General features: G+C 45.1%; 3 protein-coding genes across 3 annotated transcripts; all 3 read right to left on the bottom strand.

Moving 5' to 3' along the window:
- Positions 1–1,520: 1,520 nt before the first annotated feature.
- Positions 1,521–7,232, bottom strand: pkp2 (plakophilin 2). Its single transcript, XM_086103414.1, has 13 exons — positions 6,932–7,232; positions 5,998–6,068; positions 5,330–5,853; positions 5,117–5,252; positions 4,763–4,970; positions 4,517–4,694; positions 3,795–3,912; positions 3,564–3,725; positions 3,274–3,450; positions 2,943–3,096; positions 2,669–2,861; positions 2,065–2,152; positions 1,521–1,969 (listed from the first exon to the last, which is right to left on the bottom strand). Exons 1-13 carry the CDS (start codon positions 7,125–7,127, stop codon positions 1,907–1,909), a joined length of 2,268 nt encoding a protein of 755 aa, XP_085959540.1. The 5' UTR covers positions 7,128–7,232; the 3' UTR covers positions 1,521–1,906.
- A 1,215-nt stretch (positions 7,233–8,447) lies between these two features.
- On the bottom strand, positions 8,448–17,038 carry nudt4b (nudix (nucleoside diphosphate linked moiety X)-type motif 4b). The gene is made up of 5 exons (XM_086103534.1): positions 15,125–17,038; positions 11,415–11,525; positions 10,895–10,939; positions 10,620–10,707; positions 8,448–10,464 (listed from the first exon to the last, which is right to left on the bottom strand). Exons 1-5 carry the CDS (start codon positions 15,218–15,220, stop codon positions 10,235–10,237), a joined length of 570 nt encoding a protein of 189 aa, XP_085959660.1. The 5' UTR covers positions 15,221–17,038; the 3' UTR covers positions 8,448–10,234.
- Positions 17,039–19,966: 2,928 nt separating this feature from the next.
- Positions 19,967–22,433, bottom strand: ube2nb (ubiquitin-conjugating enzyme E2Nb). Its single transcript, XM_086103544.1, has 4 exons — positions 22,287–22,433; positions 20,736–20,982; positions 20,517–20,657; positions 19,967–20,414 (listed from the first exon to the last, which is right to left on the bottom strand). Exons 1-4 carry the CDS (start codon positions 22,314–22,316, stop codon positions 20,338–20,340), a joined length of 495 nt encoding a protein of 164 aa, XP_085959670.1. The 5' UTR covers positions 22,317–22,433; the 3' UTR covers positions 19,967–20,337.
- Positions 22,434–23,046: the final 613 nt, after the last annotated feature.

Here is a 23,046-nt window from a genome sequence, read left to right as displayed (position 1 = left end):
CGTGAGAGCCGGCTTGCGCACGTCTCCAAAATAATTTGCCCCTCCGCGTGTAATTGATGGCTCATGGATCTCTTGATATTTTCAAACTTTCCGTGGACGTGAAGGGTATGTTTATAACACATGTTTTATTCATGTACAAGGCACGAGAGGAAATCACGCTCGAAAACTAAACGCTTTTCATTTCTTAATTCCAATTGTCAGGATGGGAGTGGCTTCTCAAATCAACCTCCCTTGAAGACAATCTGATCACGAGTCTCTTTTAAGCGCTCTGAAGTGTTTAAAAAAAAAAATAATTCCACAAGAACTCACTGTGGTCTCTGGACTGGTTGACCTCGCCAAACAACCGAGCGTGTGACCAAAGACGTTCTCTCCAAACGTGGATACGCTCAGCTCTTCTCAGTGGTGGTTATGCATCAGGGTGGACGGGGGGGGGGGGGAATTGGGACGTGCCCCAGTCGATCCAAAAGATGGCGCTGTAGAAATAAAAGCTTGTTTTATATATTTAAAATAAAAAAAAATACAGATAAGAAGATAATAAGCACTTACCTTTTTAAGGACAAGCCACATCACTTTCCTTTCCACATGATGGAGAAATTTACACAATAATGTAAAACTCAATCAAACTAGAAAATGAGCAACTGTATTCAAACACGGCCAGCTAGCACCGCAAAGAAAGACGAGCATCTTATTTCCGCTTCGCAGCCTGAAAGAAGTTAATTGTATTCTAATTTGGGGAAAATCATTCACTATTAGCGACGGTGGCTAACGAACCATTCAGCTCATGCTAGCAATGATTAGCCAGTTTAGTCTTTGGACATTGAGCGGAGGAACACAGTCAAAACTTGTTTTGAACTTTTCATTTTAAAAATGTGCTTTCTTTTATTTATACCTCTACGTTTCGCACGGGACATCTGAAGTTGTCCACAGTTCGCCAGATGGTTCTCGCGAAGCCGACGTGAGAGTTAACCCACACAGCGGCCCCGATCGGGATGCGTCTTGCCATGAGCAGGGTGGTTCTTCATTCCCTAAATTCTTCAGGGATCAAGTAGGTTCAAAAGACACGATTCCCAGGGAAATTCTCATTCCTTTTCTCCCATTTTCCCCACCGTTCTGTTTTTTTTTCCCCTCCCCCGGCGTCTAGACTTCATTAGCAGTGGATGAGCCTCTCCCTCACAGCGGCCTTGTAAGCCGCGTTAAAGACAAAGAGGCCTATTGTTCAAAAGGATTTTGGACTGCGCACGGTTTTTCCTTCGCCACACGCCGCACCGAAATAGCACTGAAACGCTCTCACACAAAAAGCGAATTAAGAGATGATTAAGAGTTGACTGGAGCGAGTTCCGCGATGGCTGAAAGTTTAATCAGAGCGTTGAAGCATTTCAAAAGTCGGAGATTCGAGGGAATTTATGGATTACGAGTTTCAGGCCGCTTGGGGACAAATTAAAGGACGCAACAATTAAAGATCATTAAAAAAAAATGGTGCAACACTGCTCTCTAGAGGATCCAAAACAAAGAACATGCCCTTGTTGGAAAAAAATGGTTGTATTCACCTTTAAAATGATTTGAAAAAAAATTACATAGAAGTAAGTCTGTATAAATACATTTTAGAATTAACTTTTTCTTTTATCGAGACATGTGAAATTAGCTTGTTTTTGTTGCATGACATAATCTTTCCAGAAGTGTTTTAAAATGCATACATTTTTTGTTGTGTGTAAAAAAGAAAAAAAAATACAATAGCCACATGCATTAGTTGTAATATTATGCAATAGGAAAAGGGGGGGGGGGACTACAAATGTCCAAGTCAACTACTGAATAAAACATGAATATACTTGTATGAAGTTGGCTTGTGAGCAAAGAATAAATGTCCAGCAGTTAAACGAAAATGACGCTTGGCGCCTTTGGTTTCGTTCTAGATGGAGTTTACCGCCTTTGTGGTCCTTGCGTTGATAAAATCCGACTTTCTGAAGCCGCACTGTTGAACACAAAAAGATACATTGTCAGTACGTGTCAACTCGTGTCGTTGTCGTCTTGAAGAACCCAAATGAGAAGGCCTCCGCGATTGCTCACCTTCTTGTAGGTCCCATGGAGGTCACTGTGCTTCCACATGGAGTGGAGTAGGACACATGCTGCTACACCTGCCCTACTTGGGCCGTAACTAAAAAACAAAAAGGATTTTTTTCCCCTTAAATGATGAAGTGATGAAATGATGACAATAAGCTAAGGCAGAGCACAAAAATTATAGAAGAAGTATACATCAATTCTCGAAAGGAACAACTCTGATTGGCATTCCTCAGGGAAGCATTTCAGGTCCATGTTGTTTCTGGTCTTTCTATTTGCATGCAAAGTATTTGAATGCCCGTTTTGTACAAATTGAACTAAAAGTGAGTTTTAAACATATTTGCTTTGGAAAAATGACTGTGAGTGTCACATGACTTTTCATGTTTATTTTTTTTAATTTATTAACTCAGGTGTAACATTGTAAGAATGTTTTATTTTGTCACAGCTGAGTTGCTCTCTTGACATCTCATCAACTCATAGTTTTATACACACTTTAAACTTGCTTTTCTGCTATTTTTTTCCTTTTTAAGTGATTGACCTTCGATGGTTTCATGCTACCTAGCATCTTAAAATGAAATAATGCTCGATAAAGGCAGAGGAGCTGCTGACTAACCCGTTGTCCTTCTTGCTGATGTTGCAGATCTTCGGGAGGGCGTTCTGGCTCAACATGGCTCGCACGTTGTGCACGCCGTTCTGGCTCAGGGTGACGAGGATGTGACACAGAGACGCGGTCACGCCCGAGGGCAGGTCTCTCCCCGTGTCGTTATTTGGCAGGAGCTCCACCACCTCTGGCAATACCTGCTTAACTGTAAGCAAACATTTTCAGTGTTTTTTGTTTTGTTTTAAATAAAAAGCTTCTAATGAGCACGCTGATCACAGCGACCAACCAATATCAGGGTGCAGCTCGGGGAAGCGGGAGAGATTTTTGACGAGCGACACGGCCGTCTTCTTCACGTCGCGCTCGCCCTCCTGCAACATTTTTCTCACGTGCTGGAGGCCGTTCTCCCTGTGGACGATGGTGTAGGCGATGGTTTCGGTCACCTGGAAGAAAAGACAAATCATTGAGGGACGGGGGGGGGGGGGGTGGGGGGAGATACTTGATGGAAATAAACTGTAACGCTATCATCTGTCATGGATGGAAATGGCCTCATTTCTCCACAAGAGGGAGCCAAAACAATTTCTTCCCTCACAGCAAGACAATGTCAGGTCAGTTCTCACCACTCCGTTCCCGGCCGTGATGTTCTGCAGGGCTCCGATGGCCGCCTGCTGCGTGTGGTGGCGTACGCTGCGGGCGATGAGCGACAAGTACATGCGGATGGTGATGGAGCTCCACAGCCACTCCATGCCGCGGGGGTTGGCCTTCTCCTCCAGCAGCGTGCGATGACGCTGCTGTGGCTGGCCACGCATGAAATACATGACGGATGACCTTTGAGAGCCAGTGGCTGTATTTCATTCGATTTTTCTTTTTTTTCCCCGACAGGTTGCGTGAGTACTTTTGCCAAGATTACCTCTCTGGTCTTGGCGCTGCGCTGAGCGAAACATCCGACCACCTTGGACTTGGGCGCCGCGTGTTCTTGCGGTTGTAAGAGATTCCCGGCGTACTTGTCGGGCAGCTCCGACTCGATCTGATAGGAGAGGTTGTGCAGGATGCACACGCAGTTCTCTGTGGACTTTTGGGGACGATAATAGTTTCGCATGAGACGCGAGCGTCAGGAAAGGAAGGCGGCTTTTGACGCAACCTTGTCGTCGGCCTTGTAGTCGGACACGGTCCGGCGGATGTAGTAGACCAGAGAGTCGATGAGGTTCTCGCACTCACGCATGGCTTTCCTTCCATCCGGACCGGAGGAGCTCAGGTTTCTAGACACAAAAAGTTGAATGACTGTAAGATTTAAAAAAAAAAAAAACAACAACAACAAAAAAACGGCAGATGGCACTCTGACGTTTGACAAGAGCCTCTTTGTAAAACAGTTCATAGACGGAGGAATGCAGGCGGTCAAACTTGAAAAAGGAGAACTTGAATGTGACGAATAATTCCTTTTTTTTGTAAAAGTGTGTTGAAATTGAAAATGCCACCAAAAATAGATAGTTACGTGGCATCCTTGACGAAAAATAACGAATATTAAAGTGCGTTTTGAAACTCTTCACGTGGCTCTCTGTGTGATACTGCCCCCAGGTGGGCAAAACTGGCACAAACCAAAAAGCCCATTGCAAAGCAAAAAAATGTGGCAATTTTTAAGGACAGAACATGATGGAGTATAATTTTTCTTGTGAAAAACACCGCCAATTCTTTTAATATTCAAACATAATTTATCCAAGGAAGTCAAGTGAGAGCAGATTCGGTCCTGGATGCAAACATTTGAGTCATAGAAAGACAGAAGTCAATTTCCGAGGTATCGTCTTACAACGCTGTCATCTCATGTACTGCGTTGTGATGGAATCGTCAATACTTCCTGTGGCGTACCTGAGGCAGCCGGTAGCGTTGTGGAAAGCCTCGTCGTCGGCCAGCAGCTCATGTTTGGGGTTTTCCCCTTCGGAAATGCCCGAGCTCGGCACCAGGACGGCTTGCGTGAGAACCGACAAGGCCTCTCGGGAGAGACTTTCCTTCAGGAGGTCGTGAGAAGACAGGTTCCACAGGAGGCCTGAGAGGTTAAAGGTCATCAGATGAGCTCGACGTCATAAATGCTAGCGATTTAAGTCGCAAACTGACCGGCGAGCTGCCTTCTGGTCTCTGTGTCGTGGCTGTTCTGCAGCACGCGCAAAATGGTGGCCAGGCCGCCGTTGTCCTTCACCTCCATCTTGTTGTCGCTGCTCTGGTAGACGACGTTGCGCAGGGCGGCGGCGGCGGCGCGCTGCACCTCCTCCTCGTCGTTGTGGAGGAGCTGCAGCAGTTTTTTGATGCCGCGCAGGAAAAACACCTGCAAGATGACTTGGAATGTAATGCGCGTACTCACTGGGCACGATATTAGTACAATCCAGTCATTTTTATTTAGCAATTTAGATTTATCAATCAACCCGTGCTATTGACGGGGGATGACTGGATTGGAACGTGAGAAATCCGAACCATCTTCCTAGCGTCTGCGCTTTTGAAACACTGCGATTGGATGTGTCCGGCGGCGCTGATCAGCGTGTCCTCGTTTTCCTGAGAAAGCAGATTGACGGCCCTCTCCAGCGTCATCTCCGGGGGCTTCTCGAACCCTCTGGCCGAGACAAGAAATCAGAATTTTCACCCGCACGCTGAAATGCATAAAAAAAAATTTTAAAAAAGAGGACTTACAGAGTTGAGATATTAATGGCTTGAATTTGCTGAAGCTCCGCCCCTGCTCGCCCCGCCACGTCCATCTCCATGATGTTGCCCGACGGCGGGTACGTGTTCAATCTGAGAAGCTTTTGACTTGTTGACATCCACGGTAACCCGTCGCGTAATTGCGGAGCGACGAGCATCCCCTCGCTCTGCTGGAAAGCCGACTCGTTCCAGTTGGACTCGTACCCGCGCTGTCTAAACGAAGCGTCCGACCGAAAGCGGACGCTACCTTCGGCGGGCGTGGAAGCGTCGGTCGGCGCCTGCTGCAGGGCCTCGGAGAGGACGTGGCGCTGATGCGAGCCCAGCGAGCGGCCAAGCAGGGAGCAGTTCCTGTGGGACGGACTGAGGACGGGCAGGGAGGACGTGCCGAAACGGCGGCTGTGGAAATTGAAATGGAGCTGAGCCTTGTCAGGTGTGCCTGGGGGGGAAACTTCGACTCTTCTGGACGGCCTGCGTACACGCTCGCTGCTCGACAGAGTGCAACCGAAGCCATTTACCTGTCGAATAAAACACACCACGATTTACGGTTTTTGAACTTAATACTTACCATAAAGAATGTATAGTGAACCCTTAAATATTCGCATTTTCTTCTTTGTGAGTCCTGCCGTCATGAATCTTTTAAAATATCAACACAGACATACCGCGGCGTGAGGGCTCAGTCCGTCGGCCGCGTCGAAACTCTTGGCGGCGCTTCTCTGTAAGTGGACACCGCCTGAAACAAGTCGTGGAGGTTCAGTGGAGAGTGTTTAGTTACACGATACTGTAATCACACGTACGCATCGCAACTCCCTAGGAAGCCGAACGCAAGAGTAAATAAATTACCACACGGAGGCATTCTGTTGCAAGAGAGGTAGATGGAATGCTGATGATATTTGCCCTCCAATGAGAGACGGAAGTAGCTCGCGTAGTACAACCACAATAATTAACATCGTATTTAAATAATAACTCTGACAATCAAAACTGAGCAGTGGCTCTGATTGGTGAACCGAATGTTGTGACAGGTGAGTTTAAACGTAAAACAGGATGACACCATAACTCTTAACTAAAAACAGGTGACCCGAGTCCACAGTCTGCTTTTGCCTAATCAATACAAGTTAAACATTTGATACTTTTTAAACCGGTAAGAAGCTTCCATGTTGCTTTTTGGGCGTACGGGGAGCGCTGCAGGAACCTGTTGGACCAGCAAAATACTATGTGACGTGCAATCAATCCACTGCAAAAAAATAAGCCTTGATTTTGGCGTCAGTGAAGGTCCTCACTGGAAAGTAAAGATTGGCTCTCGAAAAACAACACCTCTTTTGAAAAACAATATTTACTTTTATCAAACAGTTCTCCAGCCCTGGGGTGTGACTCTTTCAAGTAAATCTGTGTGCAGTATTATGTGATTAATTGCAGCGTGTTGTGGTTAGTTTTGCTAGTCTAAATCGCATTTGAGGAATAATGGAGGTGGAAACCAGCAAACCAAGGAGTGAATAATCACACTAGTGAATAATCACAATACTGGATACATGTATAATATATGTTTATCTAATCACAATGTTGAGTAAGAGCACAGAAAGAGGAAGTGGGGATTACCATTGGAAACGCTCCTCCTCGACTTCCGTGCCAGGGTTAGCTGAACCTGCTGCTGGACCCGCAGGCCGCGGTCACTGGACGGAAGCCGAGCCGAGGAGCGAGCTCTCGGTTCGGCTGGCAAGGCCAAGGTGGTGTCGGTGTTCAGCCGGTGGTGGGCGAGCGCCGGCAGGGCCGACTTAAAGAATAATTCCTCCATTTTTCACCTCTTCACGGCCTCGTCGACATTGTTAACGTGAGCAAAGTGACGCAGTTGCACACATTTGGTTCTGTTTTTTCCTCCTGAAAATCCATCCGGTGGGTTGTGACGTCATGCCAGGCGGAGTTAAAATTTACCTGTGGTGTCAAGTGACGCCATTGTAAGTTGCACTGAGTTTTATTTTGTTTGTGTTTTTTTGTTTGAACGAAAACACGCCCAATCCCAATGGAAAACAATTACACAACTCGGTTTACTTAACACTTTTGTTTGTCCGAAATCTTTAAAAGGATTTATAACTCGAGCAATGGCTGTCATGACAACGGTCTTGGGGGCAGATGGATGGATCTACTTTTTGTCGACGCCATATTTACCGTACTGTAATACCGCGATATTACGTTGAATGTATGACTAAACTTTGTAAACATATACTATTCATCTGTATTGTTTGTTTTTTTTTATTTATAATTTGTTACATAAACATTTAATCATAAATTGTGGGACAAATAAATATCTATTGACACTTGTACAATCGAATAAGATCCTTAAAAAAATCTTTACATTGTAATAATGCCAATTTTTGATTGATGTAACAATAGGTCAATCTTGCTAAAACGTTTTCTAATTAAAAAATATATTTATTTTGACCGTCTTATGCAACTCTATAACCAAATTATGAACCACAGTATTAGCATAATATGTGAGGCCGCACAGGGAGTATTACTGTGGCCAAGAGTTGTTTTGGGTTTCCTAAATTCTAAATTAATTCCTCAATTCTTAATTTTTGATTCATCTCTTGTGTTATATATCTCATAAGCTGTCTGATTTGTTACGTGGCGGCCTTTGTCTTTGTAGGGCTCTCATGTTCTATGTTTCTAGGACACTATTTTTACCGCAGGCTCCTTCAGCTGCTAAAGGGCCCTTGAATATTGGCCCTCCGGTGTCATTGCCATTTAATACAGTGACAAAGTGTCACATTTGTCTGCCAATAACAGGAACATAAGCCGCGCAAATTATTGTGGAATATTAACCCCATGGTTCCATGACATTTCACTTCCTATGAAGAATAGAAAGACAAGCACCACAAGCAGTTACGGTAAGAATGTATCCCCATTTAATGTCCCCTCCCCCACCCCTCTTAGACACAATATTTCCAGTTTGAAGTCAGTCAATGTTTACGTCACCGTGCATAAGAATCTCCTGGTATGCTCCGATTTTATGAACATTCAGTTGCCGCATTGTGACAGAAACAACGAGGCTTGCACCAAGCTTACATTCACTTGCATTAAATGTGACTTTTGGGTTCAATAATTGCCTGCAGAGTTATGCGAGGGGATTTAATTTAAATGTACGATGCGTTAATATTACATGATAGAAATCATTCATGAGTCACAAGTTCAACAGTACAATCAACACCACACTTTTTTTCACATTATTCAATCATGAAGTGTTTTTTTTTTTTAAACATATATATTTGTCTGCATGAAATGTTCATATTTGGCACATGACTCGCATCCGTAACAGCACTTTCACACAAACATTTTCGTGACGTTTCGATACTGTGCAAAAAATGAAAAGGATTTTTCCTCCGGTTCTACCAGAGTTTGGATTCAAGGCAATTGTTATTCCATTAACGGCTTGAGTGAGTTTTAATGTGACACATCCAAACCATCCTCTGGGCTGTACCAAGCATACAGAGGGGGTGTGCTGGGTTCTCCAGTTATTTGTACATCATTAAAAAGATACAAAACTAAGTACAGGTTCATTCAGGTTAAAAAAAAAGAAAGAAAAAAAAAAGCAATTTCCGATACGTTTCCAAAGGCATGGACTAATTCGAGCGTCGTCATTCAGCCGTCGGCAGAAGCAACGTTACACCCTTCCGTTTTTATGTTTTGACTTCTATTTTTGGCAGAAAGTGGATCAGGTGCCCGAGAAGACTCAAGCACCTCAATCAAGGCCTCCCTGGGCAACACCGGATCATAAAAACAAGAGCAGCTAGAGCGTACCATCTATAAAGGTGTGCGCGCGTAAAACGCTCGAGCGGGAAGCAGCCCCGCGGTTAAACGCGCGCAATTTATACTGCAGAGACCTTCGAACGGTTTGAAAGGTGGGAACCAGGCGACTTTTTCCTCGTGAGAAATCATCATCATCATCATTATCGGCGGGCGCTTTGGCGAAAACGTAACGACGAGCTCAACGGTGTTGTCAGCGGACAGCGTCTCCGGCTCGTCCGCTTGGTTTACTTGGACTGAGGTAGCAATTCACAGACGGCGTGCATAGCCTGGCGTGACCTTTGAACTGGCCACCAACGACTCCCAATAATCTTTTTTTTTCCTTCACTCTTCTGATAACCTTTTTATGATGTTTTTTTTAAACAAACCTCCTTTTTTCTTGCAACATAATTTGCATTCGGCACAAACATGCAGCATTTCTATCATTTAGTAATGAATTATGACAATTTTATTTTCATATGGCTCCAATTTTTTTGAAGTGTTTTTTTTTTTTTAAATTCCTGGAACATTACGAGCTTTTCCCTCACTAAAAACGACACCTTTATTCGCAAATTAGGACTTTTTCAAATGTTTTCCAGCATGGCCTTAATACTCTGCGGTGTAACATCCGGCCTTTAACGCCAACCCGTGGTGACTTTTTAAATACGACTGAATTAAAAAAAAAAAACAAAAAAATTAAATAACCAAGAAAGCGAGCGCCTTCAATGTGGCCGATGTCGCCGCCGTGCGCCGTAAGCCACCTTTGTGTCTCAGAACATTCTCCGTACGGTCATGCTTTGACCACAGAGCACGTGTGTTGTGCCAAAAGGGAACAGAAACATTCATACAAAGTACTGTAAGGCATGCCAGCAGAGTCCGCGGCGTCCTCCCTGCTCGTCACGCTGAGAAAAAAAAAATAAAATGGGCGAGTTGGCTGCATGCGCTTTGCCACTTGAGCGCTCAGTCGCGTGAGTCCTTCTCAAGTTCTGGCAATGGCTTTGGTCCGTCCAGCAGTTAAGACTATTTACATACTGGTTGAAGAGAGTCCTGGTTCCATGCGAGGCTGTACAAAAAACAAAAAAAAACAAAAAAAGAATAAAAATGCCACAGGGTGGGGTCCTATCTGCGGGAGGAGGCCAGCATGCCGCCCGTGGACGGCGTGGTGGCCGTGGCGCTGTAGTGCGGGTAGTTGTCGTTGGCCGGCGGGCCGGCCAGGATGGAGTTGCCGTTGGTGGGCGAGCAGCTGAGCTGGAGCTGCTGCAGCCGCCGCAGGTACTCGGCGTGCACGGGCTTGTGGCTCTGAAGCACTTTGATGGCCTCGTCCACCGTGAACCATTCGCGCTTGCGGCCTGCCGGCGGGGGCGAGGGGGGGACAGATGACAAACGGTGAGCGGGTGGACGCCCAGGTGCCAACGGAGCCGCGCTGCTGACAAGCTCAGGCGTCAAATAAATCAATTTGAAATCGCAAACTACAAAATGTGACTAACGTAGACGGGAATCAAACCTATGTTGACCGAGTCCTCCCACGCCTCCAACGTCTCGGTAACGGTCAGCACGTAGACGTACGTCCGGTGCTTCCGATCTTGGTTTTGCTTTAGGGAATGAGAGGGACAGCAAATTAAGAGTCGAAAAATACAAGCCTGGAACTAAGAGGAAGTGGGGATTACTAAAAAAAAAAAAAATCCAAACAAAATTATGTTGGTGAGATGTTAAAAGGTTGCTCCTGGGGGGGGGGGGGGCAAAGAACTTCCTGGTTCACATGTAGTATTAAATTCTTACCTCAAACACGCCAAGCAGACGTCCTAGCTTGCCCTTGACACCAGCCTGAGGAAAAATAAACAGAAAGCTTTTTTTATGATTTGCTTGTTTGGACGTTCTGAGTCAATTCGGAGAAATCGAGACGTGCAGCCCCCTCGTGCCGAACACTTTGCAGAGCGGGCCGGCGATCGCTCGGGAATCCTGCGAGGATCCAAGTTTAGACCGCGGTCATGCCTGAGAAGACAAGGGTCTCGGCGAGCGACACCTCACCCGCAAATACCCTCGGTGTGTGACGCAAATCATGACCTCAGTGTGCTCAAAGGCTACAGCCTCATGCATACACACTCACACACACGCGGGGGGGGGGGGGGGGGGCTCCCGTTCTGTGTCCCCCTGTCAGCCATTATTTTTCTATGTCTCTTATCCGTTCCATTTCGTCGCACTATGCACTGCCATGAAAATAAAGCTATTCTGATTCACTGCCGCTCCAAGTTAAAATGAATAATCCCCCCCCCCCCCTCCCCCCCCAAGCCCGATTTACCTCCTCAAAGACTTCCCGCACCGCCGCTCCACAAGGCTCCTCCTCAGGCTCCATCCCTCCTCCGGGGACGATCCACTGATCCGGGTGCCGACTGCTGCTGACCAACAACACCTGCGCAAAACAACAACGGCAAAATAAGCACAATATACCGGTAGCTCTTTGCAAAAGCAGCCATTTTGTCTCCAGTTGCTTATATAGTGCAGCTATACATTGACCAGTGGGGCAAGAGGACCCCCAAAAATAGCCTAAGGACGCACACTCGCAGGCTTGTTCTGACAAACTGCTGACTTAAGGTTTTGCAGCGCCACGTGGTGACAAATCCACTGTAAAACAGTGCACCCAAAATATTCAAATTTAAAAAAACAAACAAAAAAAATGCTGCTTGCACAACAGACGGTGACAGTCTCGCATGTGATCGCGCCGTAATCGGAGGACTCGGCGCCCTTGATGGGATTTGGGCGGCGAGCGATATGCTTTGAGAGGGGTCAGGGCGTCTGCAGGGTGCTTCCTTTTCAGACATGTGCGGCCAGAGAACGGAAACTGAACCCCGTTTTGCGTCCAATGTAGCCCCGGTGCAAGTTGACACATTATTTTGTTATTGTTAAATTAAATGTACTGCGATTCGTTTACAGGCCGCTAGAGGGAGGCCACATACCAATGTCCTTTGGCATTCATTGGTGCTCAGGGTATTTATATTTAATTGGCGTTAGGATGATGAGAGGGAGAGTCCTTGGAAAAAATAAATTCTCTCCCTGAAATCAAAAAGTTTGGGAACGGATCTTATTGTGTGTTGCCACATGGTGCAAATGCCACATCGGTAGCACGTACAGGTGTTTACGACGTACAACAGGTGCAGTGTACAGTATCGGAAAGGTGTACAATGGAACAATGTGACCCACGCGGTGTGAATGAGTCGCTTTCTGGTCACCGGTGTTCGCACACTCGAGCCCTGGCCGTCCTGTGGAGCCTTAGCGGCGTAAAAAAGCTGGGATGTGTGTACAAAACAAAAATCAGGCGTAGCCGGGCCAAAACACAAAACCTCCGCTCCGGTTGCCAGGCGCACGGCGGGGACACACGCGGGTCTCTGTTTAGTTTGGCTGGAGGAATGTCGCGAGCCTAATCTACATACTGCAAAGTATGTTTAATGAGGACTTGTCATGTGGAGGCGCTTGCCAAGATGCCCATTGGAAGCCAATTTAACGCTGCCACACCTAAAATAACTTTACGATCAAGGAAAATGGCGGTCATGAAAATTAAGAGTCGTTATGCAATAACATCTAACTACTACTACTACATTGCGATGTCAATTTGAATGTGATTAATTGTTCAGCCCGAGTCGAGGGCGTGGCCATACTTTTGCCTGGTGGAGTCGACTTACCGTTAAAACAGCGGCGACAAAAACAAAATAACTCACACCATCATGATAGAGAGGTCAGAGGACAAGTGACAGCTGGACAGAAACCCAGGTTAAATTTGGATAGGGGGTCACAGCGAGGAGGGGAAGAAAAAAAAAAAAAAAACGAAACCCCAGAAGCCCTGAAAGTGTTTCCTTGACTGTTGAGCAATCGACACCAGTTCCCAGAGTGGCGCTTGCTAGGAGAAGGCGGCGGCACTGGCTCAATTCTACCGCCACTTACAGTAAATCTCCTCAATGGAGGGCCGACAAATGCCACTTTCAACTTAGCAGGCGCACTTCTCAATAGAAAACGCATACGCGTCGTTTGCACGGGTGGAGGCGACGATACGCATGGCAACATCTCAACCGAGAGCTTCACGGAACTGAGCACAATATTTGACGAGTGTCCAACTACACGCAAACGAGTCGATACTTGCGCCAAAATAAATACATATCCGAAATCCTCCTTAGCTGTAGATGGCGCTATACTCCAACAGTTTGACGCAACTGGCACAATCATCATCGACATCAGAAAGAAGCTCTTTGTTACGTCTTAGTCATTGCGTTGAATGAAATTTTAGACATCAAAAGTAATCGGTATCAGTGAGTACTCGGGCGCGAATACTCGTACGGGTATCGTTCTGAGAAAAAAAAAAGTGGCACTGAACAGTGCTAGACTAGCGATGCTAGCCACGTCAGCATTGACTAATGTCAACAATTTTGAGCAGGGGAAGAAGTAAACAAATAAACCTGCGATCTGCACTGAACGTTAAATCACGGTGGTTATACAATAAGAGGACTCCGAATCGCCCCGAGTCACACGGCGACAGCGAAACTTCTGGGCATGATATTCTGGACGCCATAAACACCTCGTCCGACCCGTTGAGGAACGCCCGTAGCTGTCAAATACAAAAACGGGGCTCCTAAATGTCACACAGCAGATGCAATAGTGATAAAATGCCTCGCACTTTCACCCGGTATCAACAACTAACAAGCCGATTCTCATAGTTGATGCGTCACGAAGGCCGCGTTTGATTCCCATCGTGCCAATGTGGCTCTTCTTTCACAACAATCGCCTCTCGTGCGTCCAGGCGTGGGTATTGATGGGGCAAAGTCCAACGTCAATGGCAGCTTTGGGTCTGAAAAGGAGCTCTTTGTTAACAACTTAAGATCACGGTCGGCGTTGGCGTCAAACCAAAGTCACCTCTGAGATTACATGAGTGCCAACTCAATGCCAGACTCATAAAATCCGGGCGATCACATGCCCAAATCTGAGCAACTGGCGTATCCTCAGGACCTTCCTTAAAATACTTAGGTCCTATCACCAGTAACCATGACGTAACGATCCTCTTTCAATCTAAAAGGACGTTATTTATTTTGAATCTGATATTGAAGCACAGTGACAAAACAAAAATCACCAAGACGTCAATCTGCTTCATCTTTTACAATATTATAGATGATTTAGGGAAATTATGGCATATTAATATGCCTTGGGGTCCCATTTCAGTGGTAACTACAGGTGACAAATGAGAATATCAACGCAAGGGGAGAGTTTTGCAGTGACAACAACTCATGTCAGCTCATGCTCGTTATTTACATGCTACGGCCCCTTTAAATCCTCTTACGCACCAACCCTATGCGTCAAACTGGCGGGTCGAGATGCAGTAAAAAACTTGAATGACCACCAGTTACTACACGCTCAAGTAGTTTTATTGTCACGGCTGAATTACAATTGAAATAAAATGTCAATTATCCATTGATATTATACGATATTTACACACGAGTACGTGAGAAATCCCGGTGGACGTACAATAAAGCGCCTCGCCGCCTCTTTCTCCGCTGCGACAAGCGCGCAAGAAGGATTTGAGGAAGTATAAATGTCACTGTTCAAAATAAAAGCGTTCGGTCACAGCGAGGCACCATTCCAAAATGATACAAGCCGGGGGAAGTGGATTATTTTGAAAGTACATGTAGTAAAAGTGCTGCCAATTAGACACCCCAATGACGACGCTCATTTTTTTCCCTCGACTCCCCAAACTAGCCCAAACTGGATGATCCAAGGCGCATCAGTGGAAAACGAAGACAAAAACAAATGGAAATGAATTAAAATTATGTCTACATCTACACATGTTGTGACGCATTTAGTGAGAATCACGTTTAACGTCAGAGTTGGTCAAACAAGTGACGTTATTTGAAGTCAGTTTGTGTGTGATGAACGGCACGTCTCGGAAGCGAGAAGGCCCCAAAAGTAGAGCCGTGCGTGGCTCATGTACGTAACGGAGGGCAGCGCACTGCCAAGCGGCTTCCCCCTTACCTCGTCTTCGCGCTCGTTCTTAAAGCACAGGCACGCCGCTCGCTTCTTGAAACCGTCGCCGTCGTACGTCCTGGTCTGGTTGGGTTTCAGCTTCATCCTTAATGGGGTCTTCACCCGAGGTAGAACCGGCGACAATTTGAAAATAAAGACCGAAAGAAAAGAGGTTAGCAACACAGCCGCCGCATCACCACCGTCTAAATCCGTAGAGTCCTGAGAGAGGGAGGGGACTAGTTGTGAAGCTCCAAGGCGCTTTTATAAAGTGTTCCTCGGTTGATTATATGCCAGAAAGGTAGATCGGACCTCCAGCTGCTAGTTTAAGTTGTCTGTTAAGCAGTGAATGGAGACCCCCGCCCCCCGGCAGGGATTTTATGTAGACGGCCCTCCTCTGGGTCCATTTGCGCATGGCCGCAACCGAGTGGAGTTTGACATCTACAAGCCGCGCCCCGCTGGACATAAGGCGATCTCATTGGATGAGCTGTTGGGGATGGGCGGTGCTCCACGTCAATTGAATGCAAGCTGATTGGATACTTTATCAACCCCGGTGATCCACTGGTAACATGCCAGAAACTATATTTAGGGCAACCATAGCAATCCCCCATCAAATCACAACAACAGAAAACACAAAAGTATTAAAAAGATTTATAGTCAGTTACATGTAATAACTACTCATTCGCTATTAACGTAAATTTAATAACGTTTTTTTTATTTTAAATGCCCTCAAATGTCAGAGCATTCTGATTGGATGCCAAACACGCTCTATGATATTTGGGAATTTCCATGACATCAATGCAGCTTTGATCTTGGGGGGGGCACACAATTGAAATCAGTTTTTAAAAAAAATACAAAACTTATAAGGACGTACACATGCAAATAAGTGAGCTATCCCATACACAAATTAAACCAACCTATACTTCCAAAGACAACTTTCACTTACTTTTCAAATGAATATGCCCCACCTTGGTTGTGTGCAAATGCCAAGAGAATGACATGAGTACAACATGTATTTGTCAGTCAAATGTGGCATTTTTATCACTCTCTAATGACTTTTTCCATGTTGGAAGAGTCTAAATCTTTCACGAGAAAGTGTCAACGGCTGATATATTATAATCCTTTTTTTTTTGTAAGATTATTGACATTGGCTGGCTGTAATTAATCCTCATAAATTATTTATACTACAAACAATCTTTGGTTCACCTATCTTTTTTTTGTGGTTATACTTGGTGTCAGAAGTTGAACAGTAGTTTCACTGCTGATATTGTTAAGATTACACTGTGTGAAAATTGTACATACAAGTCACATGGAGTCCTCATGACTCATAAAATCAATGAGTTAATTACTCGAGTTGATTAGTCAGCCTAAAAAAAAAAGGCTGATATACTTTGCGCTATTTGGTTTGTATTAAACTGATGCTGATGAGATCAGCGTCGCTTATATGTGAGTGATGCAAGCAAACAGGCACCACTCCTATAAACTGCCCCGCTGACTAAACGCGTTCAAGTTAAATACGTCGCAGATGTCACGACACTCCCACGTTGCGCTCGGCGTCAGGCAGCAGCTATGTGATAGCGGCTGATTGAACAATGCGGCGGCTGCACTCATTAACTCCGGTCGCGTGACGAGAAATGAAGAAGCGCAGACTCCCTTGCGCTGAACGAAGCATCGAAATGGGTCAAGGTGCGCGTTGACCCTCCACCTCTGTTAACCTTTCTCCTGTTGGCTGGGGAGGCTCCGCGTCATAAAAGTTAAGATAACAGAAGGAGAAAAGGCAGACGGCGGCCCTGCGGGAGACAAACGATTGATCAAAAGAAGATTGTCAGACGGCCGACTTGTTTGCGAAGATTATGGCGTCGAAGTTGCAGGCAATGTCCAGAGAGAAAAACGGCCTGCGTTGTTATGAAAATAACACTCGTCGGGTTTGCACGCATGCCTCCCGTCATCTATGATCCGATCAATTGTGGCTTTCTAATCCTCTTAAACTCGCCCTGTCGGCACCGGCAAGTATGTCTTGTTGACATTTTTTTTATCTTGCTCTAATGTGTTCCTGCTTGTTCCGACAGGGAACTCAAACGATCTCTATTTCACACTGTGAAGAAGCATGTCAGAATTGTTTTGATAGTGAAAAGAAAATCCAAATTTTATTGCATAACAGTGTGGATCAGCACAACCCCCCCCCCTCTAGTTACGAGGCAGAATTTGTGGGGTCAGATCATTTGAGCCCACTATTTCTTTTATACCCATCTCCTGACTGATATCACGGGTGAGAAGACAAATGTCAAGAAAAGCCGACTAGAAGATCTAACTTCACTTGGGGTTAATCTGAGGCACTTTTAATGGTGGCGGGTGTGTGCTGACTCCCATGTAAGATGAATTTGAACATTAGCGGTTTCATTTTGAACACGGCTACATGCCCGGTGATGGAGGGTGTGCACACTTATGCAACCACATGACCCTCCTCAAAAATATATATTGTTTAATACCATAGAAATGTAGCATTTGCACAAGGGGTGTGTAGACTTTTCCATTCACTGTTAGGTAAGTGGAGATTTAATAATTACAAAATGGTGGCTCTGCTGGGCAACGCGTACGCGAAACATGATGAATATATACAACGCGAATACAATTGCATGATCTCACCGATTCTGATACTATTGAGCGTTTGTTATCTTCCCGGCACAGCAACGGAAAACAATTTGTGTATCTTCTTTTAGCCCAAGTGTGAAGTCACTAATGGGGGGCCATTTTCCGGAGGAGCCGGGACGTCGTCCCGCGACGCTCACGTTACATGCCGCCGACGCTAACACCTGGCGCATCATTGTCACTTTCCCGCAGCGGTTTTTAATTTCGATGATCCATTTGGATTTACGCAGACAAAATCTTCGGCTGATTAGCTCGGCCGTCCAGCTACTCGATGAACTCAGCGGCCTCGGATCGGACGGCGAGCTTCCGCGATATTAGCTGCACCTGCGCCATGTGATGCTATTCGATACATAGAGGCGTATTTCCACCATGTCTCCCCTGTATTCCATAACAGCGAATCTTGCATCGAGATGCAGAATGTAGCAGTGCACTATTTTCGGTACGTTTCCCCGTGACATGACTTGACCTCTCATCAGTATTCACACGCTGCAGCAAAAAAGCTCCCTGTGAAGACATTTTGTCTCAGCCTCATCCCTCCCCGAGGTGCAGTGCTGATTTATGAATGAGCTGTTATGTAAGGAGAAGGGGGAGAGAAAAAAAAAAGACCTGAATACAGGCGACGCATGGATGGAGGGAGTTGAGAATGTGTCTGGAATTCCGGTGACACGTTCAAAGGGATTCCGATTTGTTTTTTTTGGTGCTTCGCGGGATAGTGACGACGCCTTGGCGCGAACTCATTATTATTCGTGGTGACATTTGCTGTGAACTGGGTAGCCCAAAATTGGGCTATATTATTTTGACCCATCGGGTTGAAGATTGTATTTGGGTGATCTGAGGAGATTAGGCCATTTTTGGACAGTTTTGTTATACTGAAGTTTCAATCATTTTTATTAAAATTTTGACCCAACGAGCTGGGTCAAATAATCCACCATTGTTTGAAATTTCACCCTGAATACCAATAATCCCTAATTTTATGAGGATCAGATATTATGAGCATCGCTCTACCACCATAAACAAGTGTCAAGAGCTTGTCGTCGACTTGTCAGATGAAAATATTTTCCTTTTCGCAAGCCAGCGAGACACAATGCAGGCCAACTATGTATAGGATGCTTGCCCATAAACCGCTATCGTCATCGGGGCTAATACTATATCACAAGCAAGGACGTCCGAGCAATAAAGCCAGCGAGCGAGAGCGAGGCACAGTGATGAGTTAATAATTACTTATTTTCATATTGTTTCCTGCAAAAACCCACTCAAACATCGGGCTGGGAGCGTTAACATGGCAACCAGGTCATAAACTGCTGTGAAAAGCTTCCAGGGGGGACAACACAGGTGGAGTAGGATGAAAATATTGTAACTGAGTGCTGCACATTCAAGGATTCACACAACTTGACTGGGGTGTACCTCAGAGGGGGGAGTTTGAAGGGGTCCAATCCAAAGTGGCGCCGTCTTGTGGCAGTCTGCGGAACGGCAGAGGAAAAGATACTGTTACTAAAAAGTAGCCGTAATCGGAGATAGTTATTTAGCGTTTCGTTTACTTTCATGACGCCTTTGGTCAATTTTCATGCAAACTTTTAAGTTTGTTTTTTTTTTTGCTTGGGATAAATGTTTTTATTCAGGTTACTTATCGCTACATTCCACTTGCTCCATCCATTTGTTTTGGTTTTGTCAAAGAGGCGCTGCCACACGACTGACTTTTTTTGGGAGTCCAATTCTAAAGTATAGAGTACAATTTTTGGCTCCTCAAAACACACAGAACGAGTGATTTTTCAAGTACACGTTACTTGAGTGTCATCTTATTTTCATTGGCTTGACTGTGCGGTGGAGCAATTTCTACTCATACATTCTCTTTCTTTGTCTCTCTCTCTATATATATATACTGCATATATAAAATCAAGTAACGGGTAAATGTGTGATAATTTAGGAGTAACTTTTGGTACCTCACGGTTCTTAGTCGACGACCTCCTCCTGCTGTGCTCAAGCTGTTAAAATGCTGTGGCTCCCTCTAGCAGGGCAAGTTGTGTACTGCAATTCCTTTCCATAAATGCTTCTTTTTAGACGTCAGTCAAGCCAACTCATGAGAATTGCCGAAAAGGAAATGTGTTTTAGCTGTCAAAACTGATCACAAAAAAGAAATAAAAATTAAACAACACACATACCTGTGCGGAACCACAGTGTCAAAAAGATGAGTTGACAAACGATGCGTGTATTAAAAGTAGGACAGCTTTTAATGCATGATGACTTCGTACCAGTGTGCGCCTGGCTCTTCCATGATACTGTATATGAACACACATTATTCATCTTAAGACTGTAAGTGAGGAGGGTGTCATTCTCTGTCCATGCATTTAAATAGCAACACAAGGGAAGGCTAAGGGCGGAAAGGAAGGGAGTGGGAAGGAGGGGGGGGGGAGAACACACATTAAACCCATCTTACAAAGAAAAACAAACAAAAACAAAGCCCCCCCCCATAGGTCTGCAACAGTAGATTTCTTTCAAATAGATGTGGACTTATAATCTTATTTTGTCCGTCAATTTCAAACATTGACAGTAACGGAGGACACGTCGTGGTTCACCATTCAGACCCCGGTGCTACTGTGACGGTCGTTGTGATGGTCGTTGTTGCAGTTTGCATACAGCTTGGTCCATGTTCGGGCTGGAAGAGGGTGGGGGTCAAAAACCAGAAGTGTTGAAATATGATCAGTGGAAACATTTGAGGCAGATATTGTGCGTCAAGTTTTTTGGGAGGGATGCCGACCTGTCTCGATGGCGGTGCTTTCACTCTTCTTCCACTGCTCGGCAACGTCGTTTGCCAGGGGGTCGTCGGGATTGGGAGCGCTTAATAATGCCTGGATGGATAGCAACACTGTGCGGATTTGCAGGGCTGGAGACCACTTCTCTGGAGGAGGATGGGAAGAGGCGGTTCAAAACAGAACATCCGAAAAGCAACAAGCCAGGAGTCCTAAAATAAGCTTACCTTTCAAAATGTCTAAACATATTCTCCCCAGTTGGTCAACGTTCGGGTGATAGATTTTGGTCAGGAATCGCACTTTGGGGGCTGCCATGGGGTACTCCTCCGGGAGAAAGAGTTCAAGTTTAAATGTGCCCCCTTCAAAAGGAGAGTCTTTGGGTCCCCCGATGACCACGTGGAAGTAACGTGCGTTGCCTTCGTCGGGCGTCGCCGTGATGCCGGGTACGGGTTCCTGCATCAGCCGCTGCGTCTCCTGAGGCGGATCAGAACACAGTTGGGGAAATCACCGCACGTCATGACACAGATGGTCAAAATCAGCCACGGCTAGAGGGATTTTATGATTCGCCACACGCAAACGGAGCGATGGTAAACCTCTCAAGATGATACACAGAAAGTTTTAACAGCTAAGGTTAGGGCTTGCCGCTCAAGGTATTGATTGATAATTAATTGGTCATGTGTGGCACAATTGGGATTAGTGAAGATAAATCTTGGGTCCCTTTCATGATATATGAAAGAATCACTGACTCAAATACATAAAATTTGCATTTCAAATATTAAATACACTCAAATGTGTTCTAATAAAATGTGTAACTAAGCAGCCTGTTGAAGTGGTTTGTATTACATTTCAGTCCAGTAGATTTCTTTTCCACAACAGTACAATTTTTAGTCCGACAATGTTAGTGAAATGTATGTGATATTTTGGAGTATTTGGCGTTCATACATTTGGTTTTAGTCCTAAAGGACTTATGAGCAATACCTGAACTACAATGAATTTAAGATGGTCTCATTTCATGCAAATCATGACTTCTTTGCTTTTATGTCCATGATCTTGTGTCTCTTTCACTCTCAAAAAAAAAAACACCACACATTTTTTATGTAAAACTAAAAAAATAAAAAAAAACTTGACAGATCAATTCGTGATGATGGTTTTGAGGTTTTCAATGTGATAAACGTTGAGGCCGAAATCTGAGCATTCGCACAACAACAAGGAAGTGGCTATTCGATGGCGTTTGTCAGTTAGCTTTGTTATGCTAATCGGCGTGAAATCCTGCTCAACTTGATTAAAAGGAAAAGCTGCGGCGGTGGAACAGGCTGGTGGGCCTCTGCCGGATCCCATCAATAAACTACTTTAAAAGAAACTTGTCGTTCAACGCGGAATTAAACTGTGATTTCAACGTTTATAATGTGAAAGCCAGCACCGCAGCCACACAGTTGCTATCCTGGCGAATCCCCATTCATAGGTCCACTCGAAACGCGCCGTTATCTCAGTGTGATCACACCAGACGATCGCGAGGTTAATTTACATTTATAACATTGAAAAACAGATGTGATCCGACGTGGATGAGTGGACGCGAAGGAGCCGTAGTGGCAAACCAAACACTTAAATCGAGACTAGCAGTTAGCCGCTGAGCTAACCGTGCTCACGTCAGGCTCGGCGTCCCGAGTGCAGCAAAAAAAAAAAAAAAAAAAGCCCGTTCGCGTTGAAAAATAACATCGCTGTGCCCTCACGCGAGGACGTTTACCACCCACGTTCAACGGCGTGTAGCTGGAGTGTACCTTGACAATCCTGCGTGGCAAACCAGCCATTTTGGGTTGGCTTGTGTGTGTCTTTTTGAAATATTTTTAGCTGTGCAAGTCGCTTTCTCTTCAACCTGGATGGACTGAGCTACCGGGGCGGGGCCCACCACGCCCGCTTCCGGTTTTGGCGTGACGTCACGGGAAAATGCGGTCGGTCAGGACCGTCCGCTTTTGGGATTTTCGTTTTTATTGTTTGTTTTCTGATGAACACAACTCACCTGCTGGTAGAATCAAGTACAAATGAAAGATAATCAAATAAAACAAAATTATAAATCATAAAAGACATGTTCCTACTGCATGTGTTATCTTTTTCCATCTCTGTATGTACTTAACTCTTCATTTTCTTTTGTTCTGCTCCTCTTCCATTTATTTTCACCTCTTCCTCAAAGCAAGTATGTATAAAAAGTGGGGATTATATATTTACATTGTTCCATAATACACCTCATATGTACAGTGCATACAGCTTTGTTGATATTAAGACATGTTGATGGCCTAAGAATGCCTTTGCAGCATTACTCTGCGCCCTATTTGAAAATTAACTATTTAATTCCTTTTCAATGAAACGTTGTTGATTGATCTGAGATTTAGATTTTGATGGACTTTGTTTGTGCAACACCAATTCTGAAAGTAAAATGAAAGTTTTCGAACAAACCTGTTCTGTCGTACTGATGTTGAGTAAAAAGCAGCTTCTATATTTAATAAAACTGCACAATAAAACAAAACCGGTATTACCCCCCCC

The sequence above is a fragment of the Hippocampus guttulatus genome, chromosome 22, assembly GCF_054856545.1.
Source record: "Hippocampus guttulatus isolate MCC_2025c chromosome 22, RoL_Hgut_1.0, whole genome shotgun sequence".
NCBI lineage: Eukaryota > Metazoa > Chordata > Actinopteri > Syngnathiformes > Syngnathidae > Hippocampus > Hippocampus guttulatus.
This window is presented reverse-complemented; position numbering and strand designations above follow the sequence as displayed.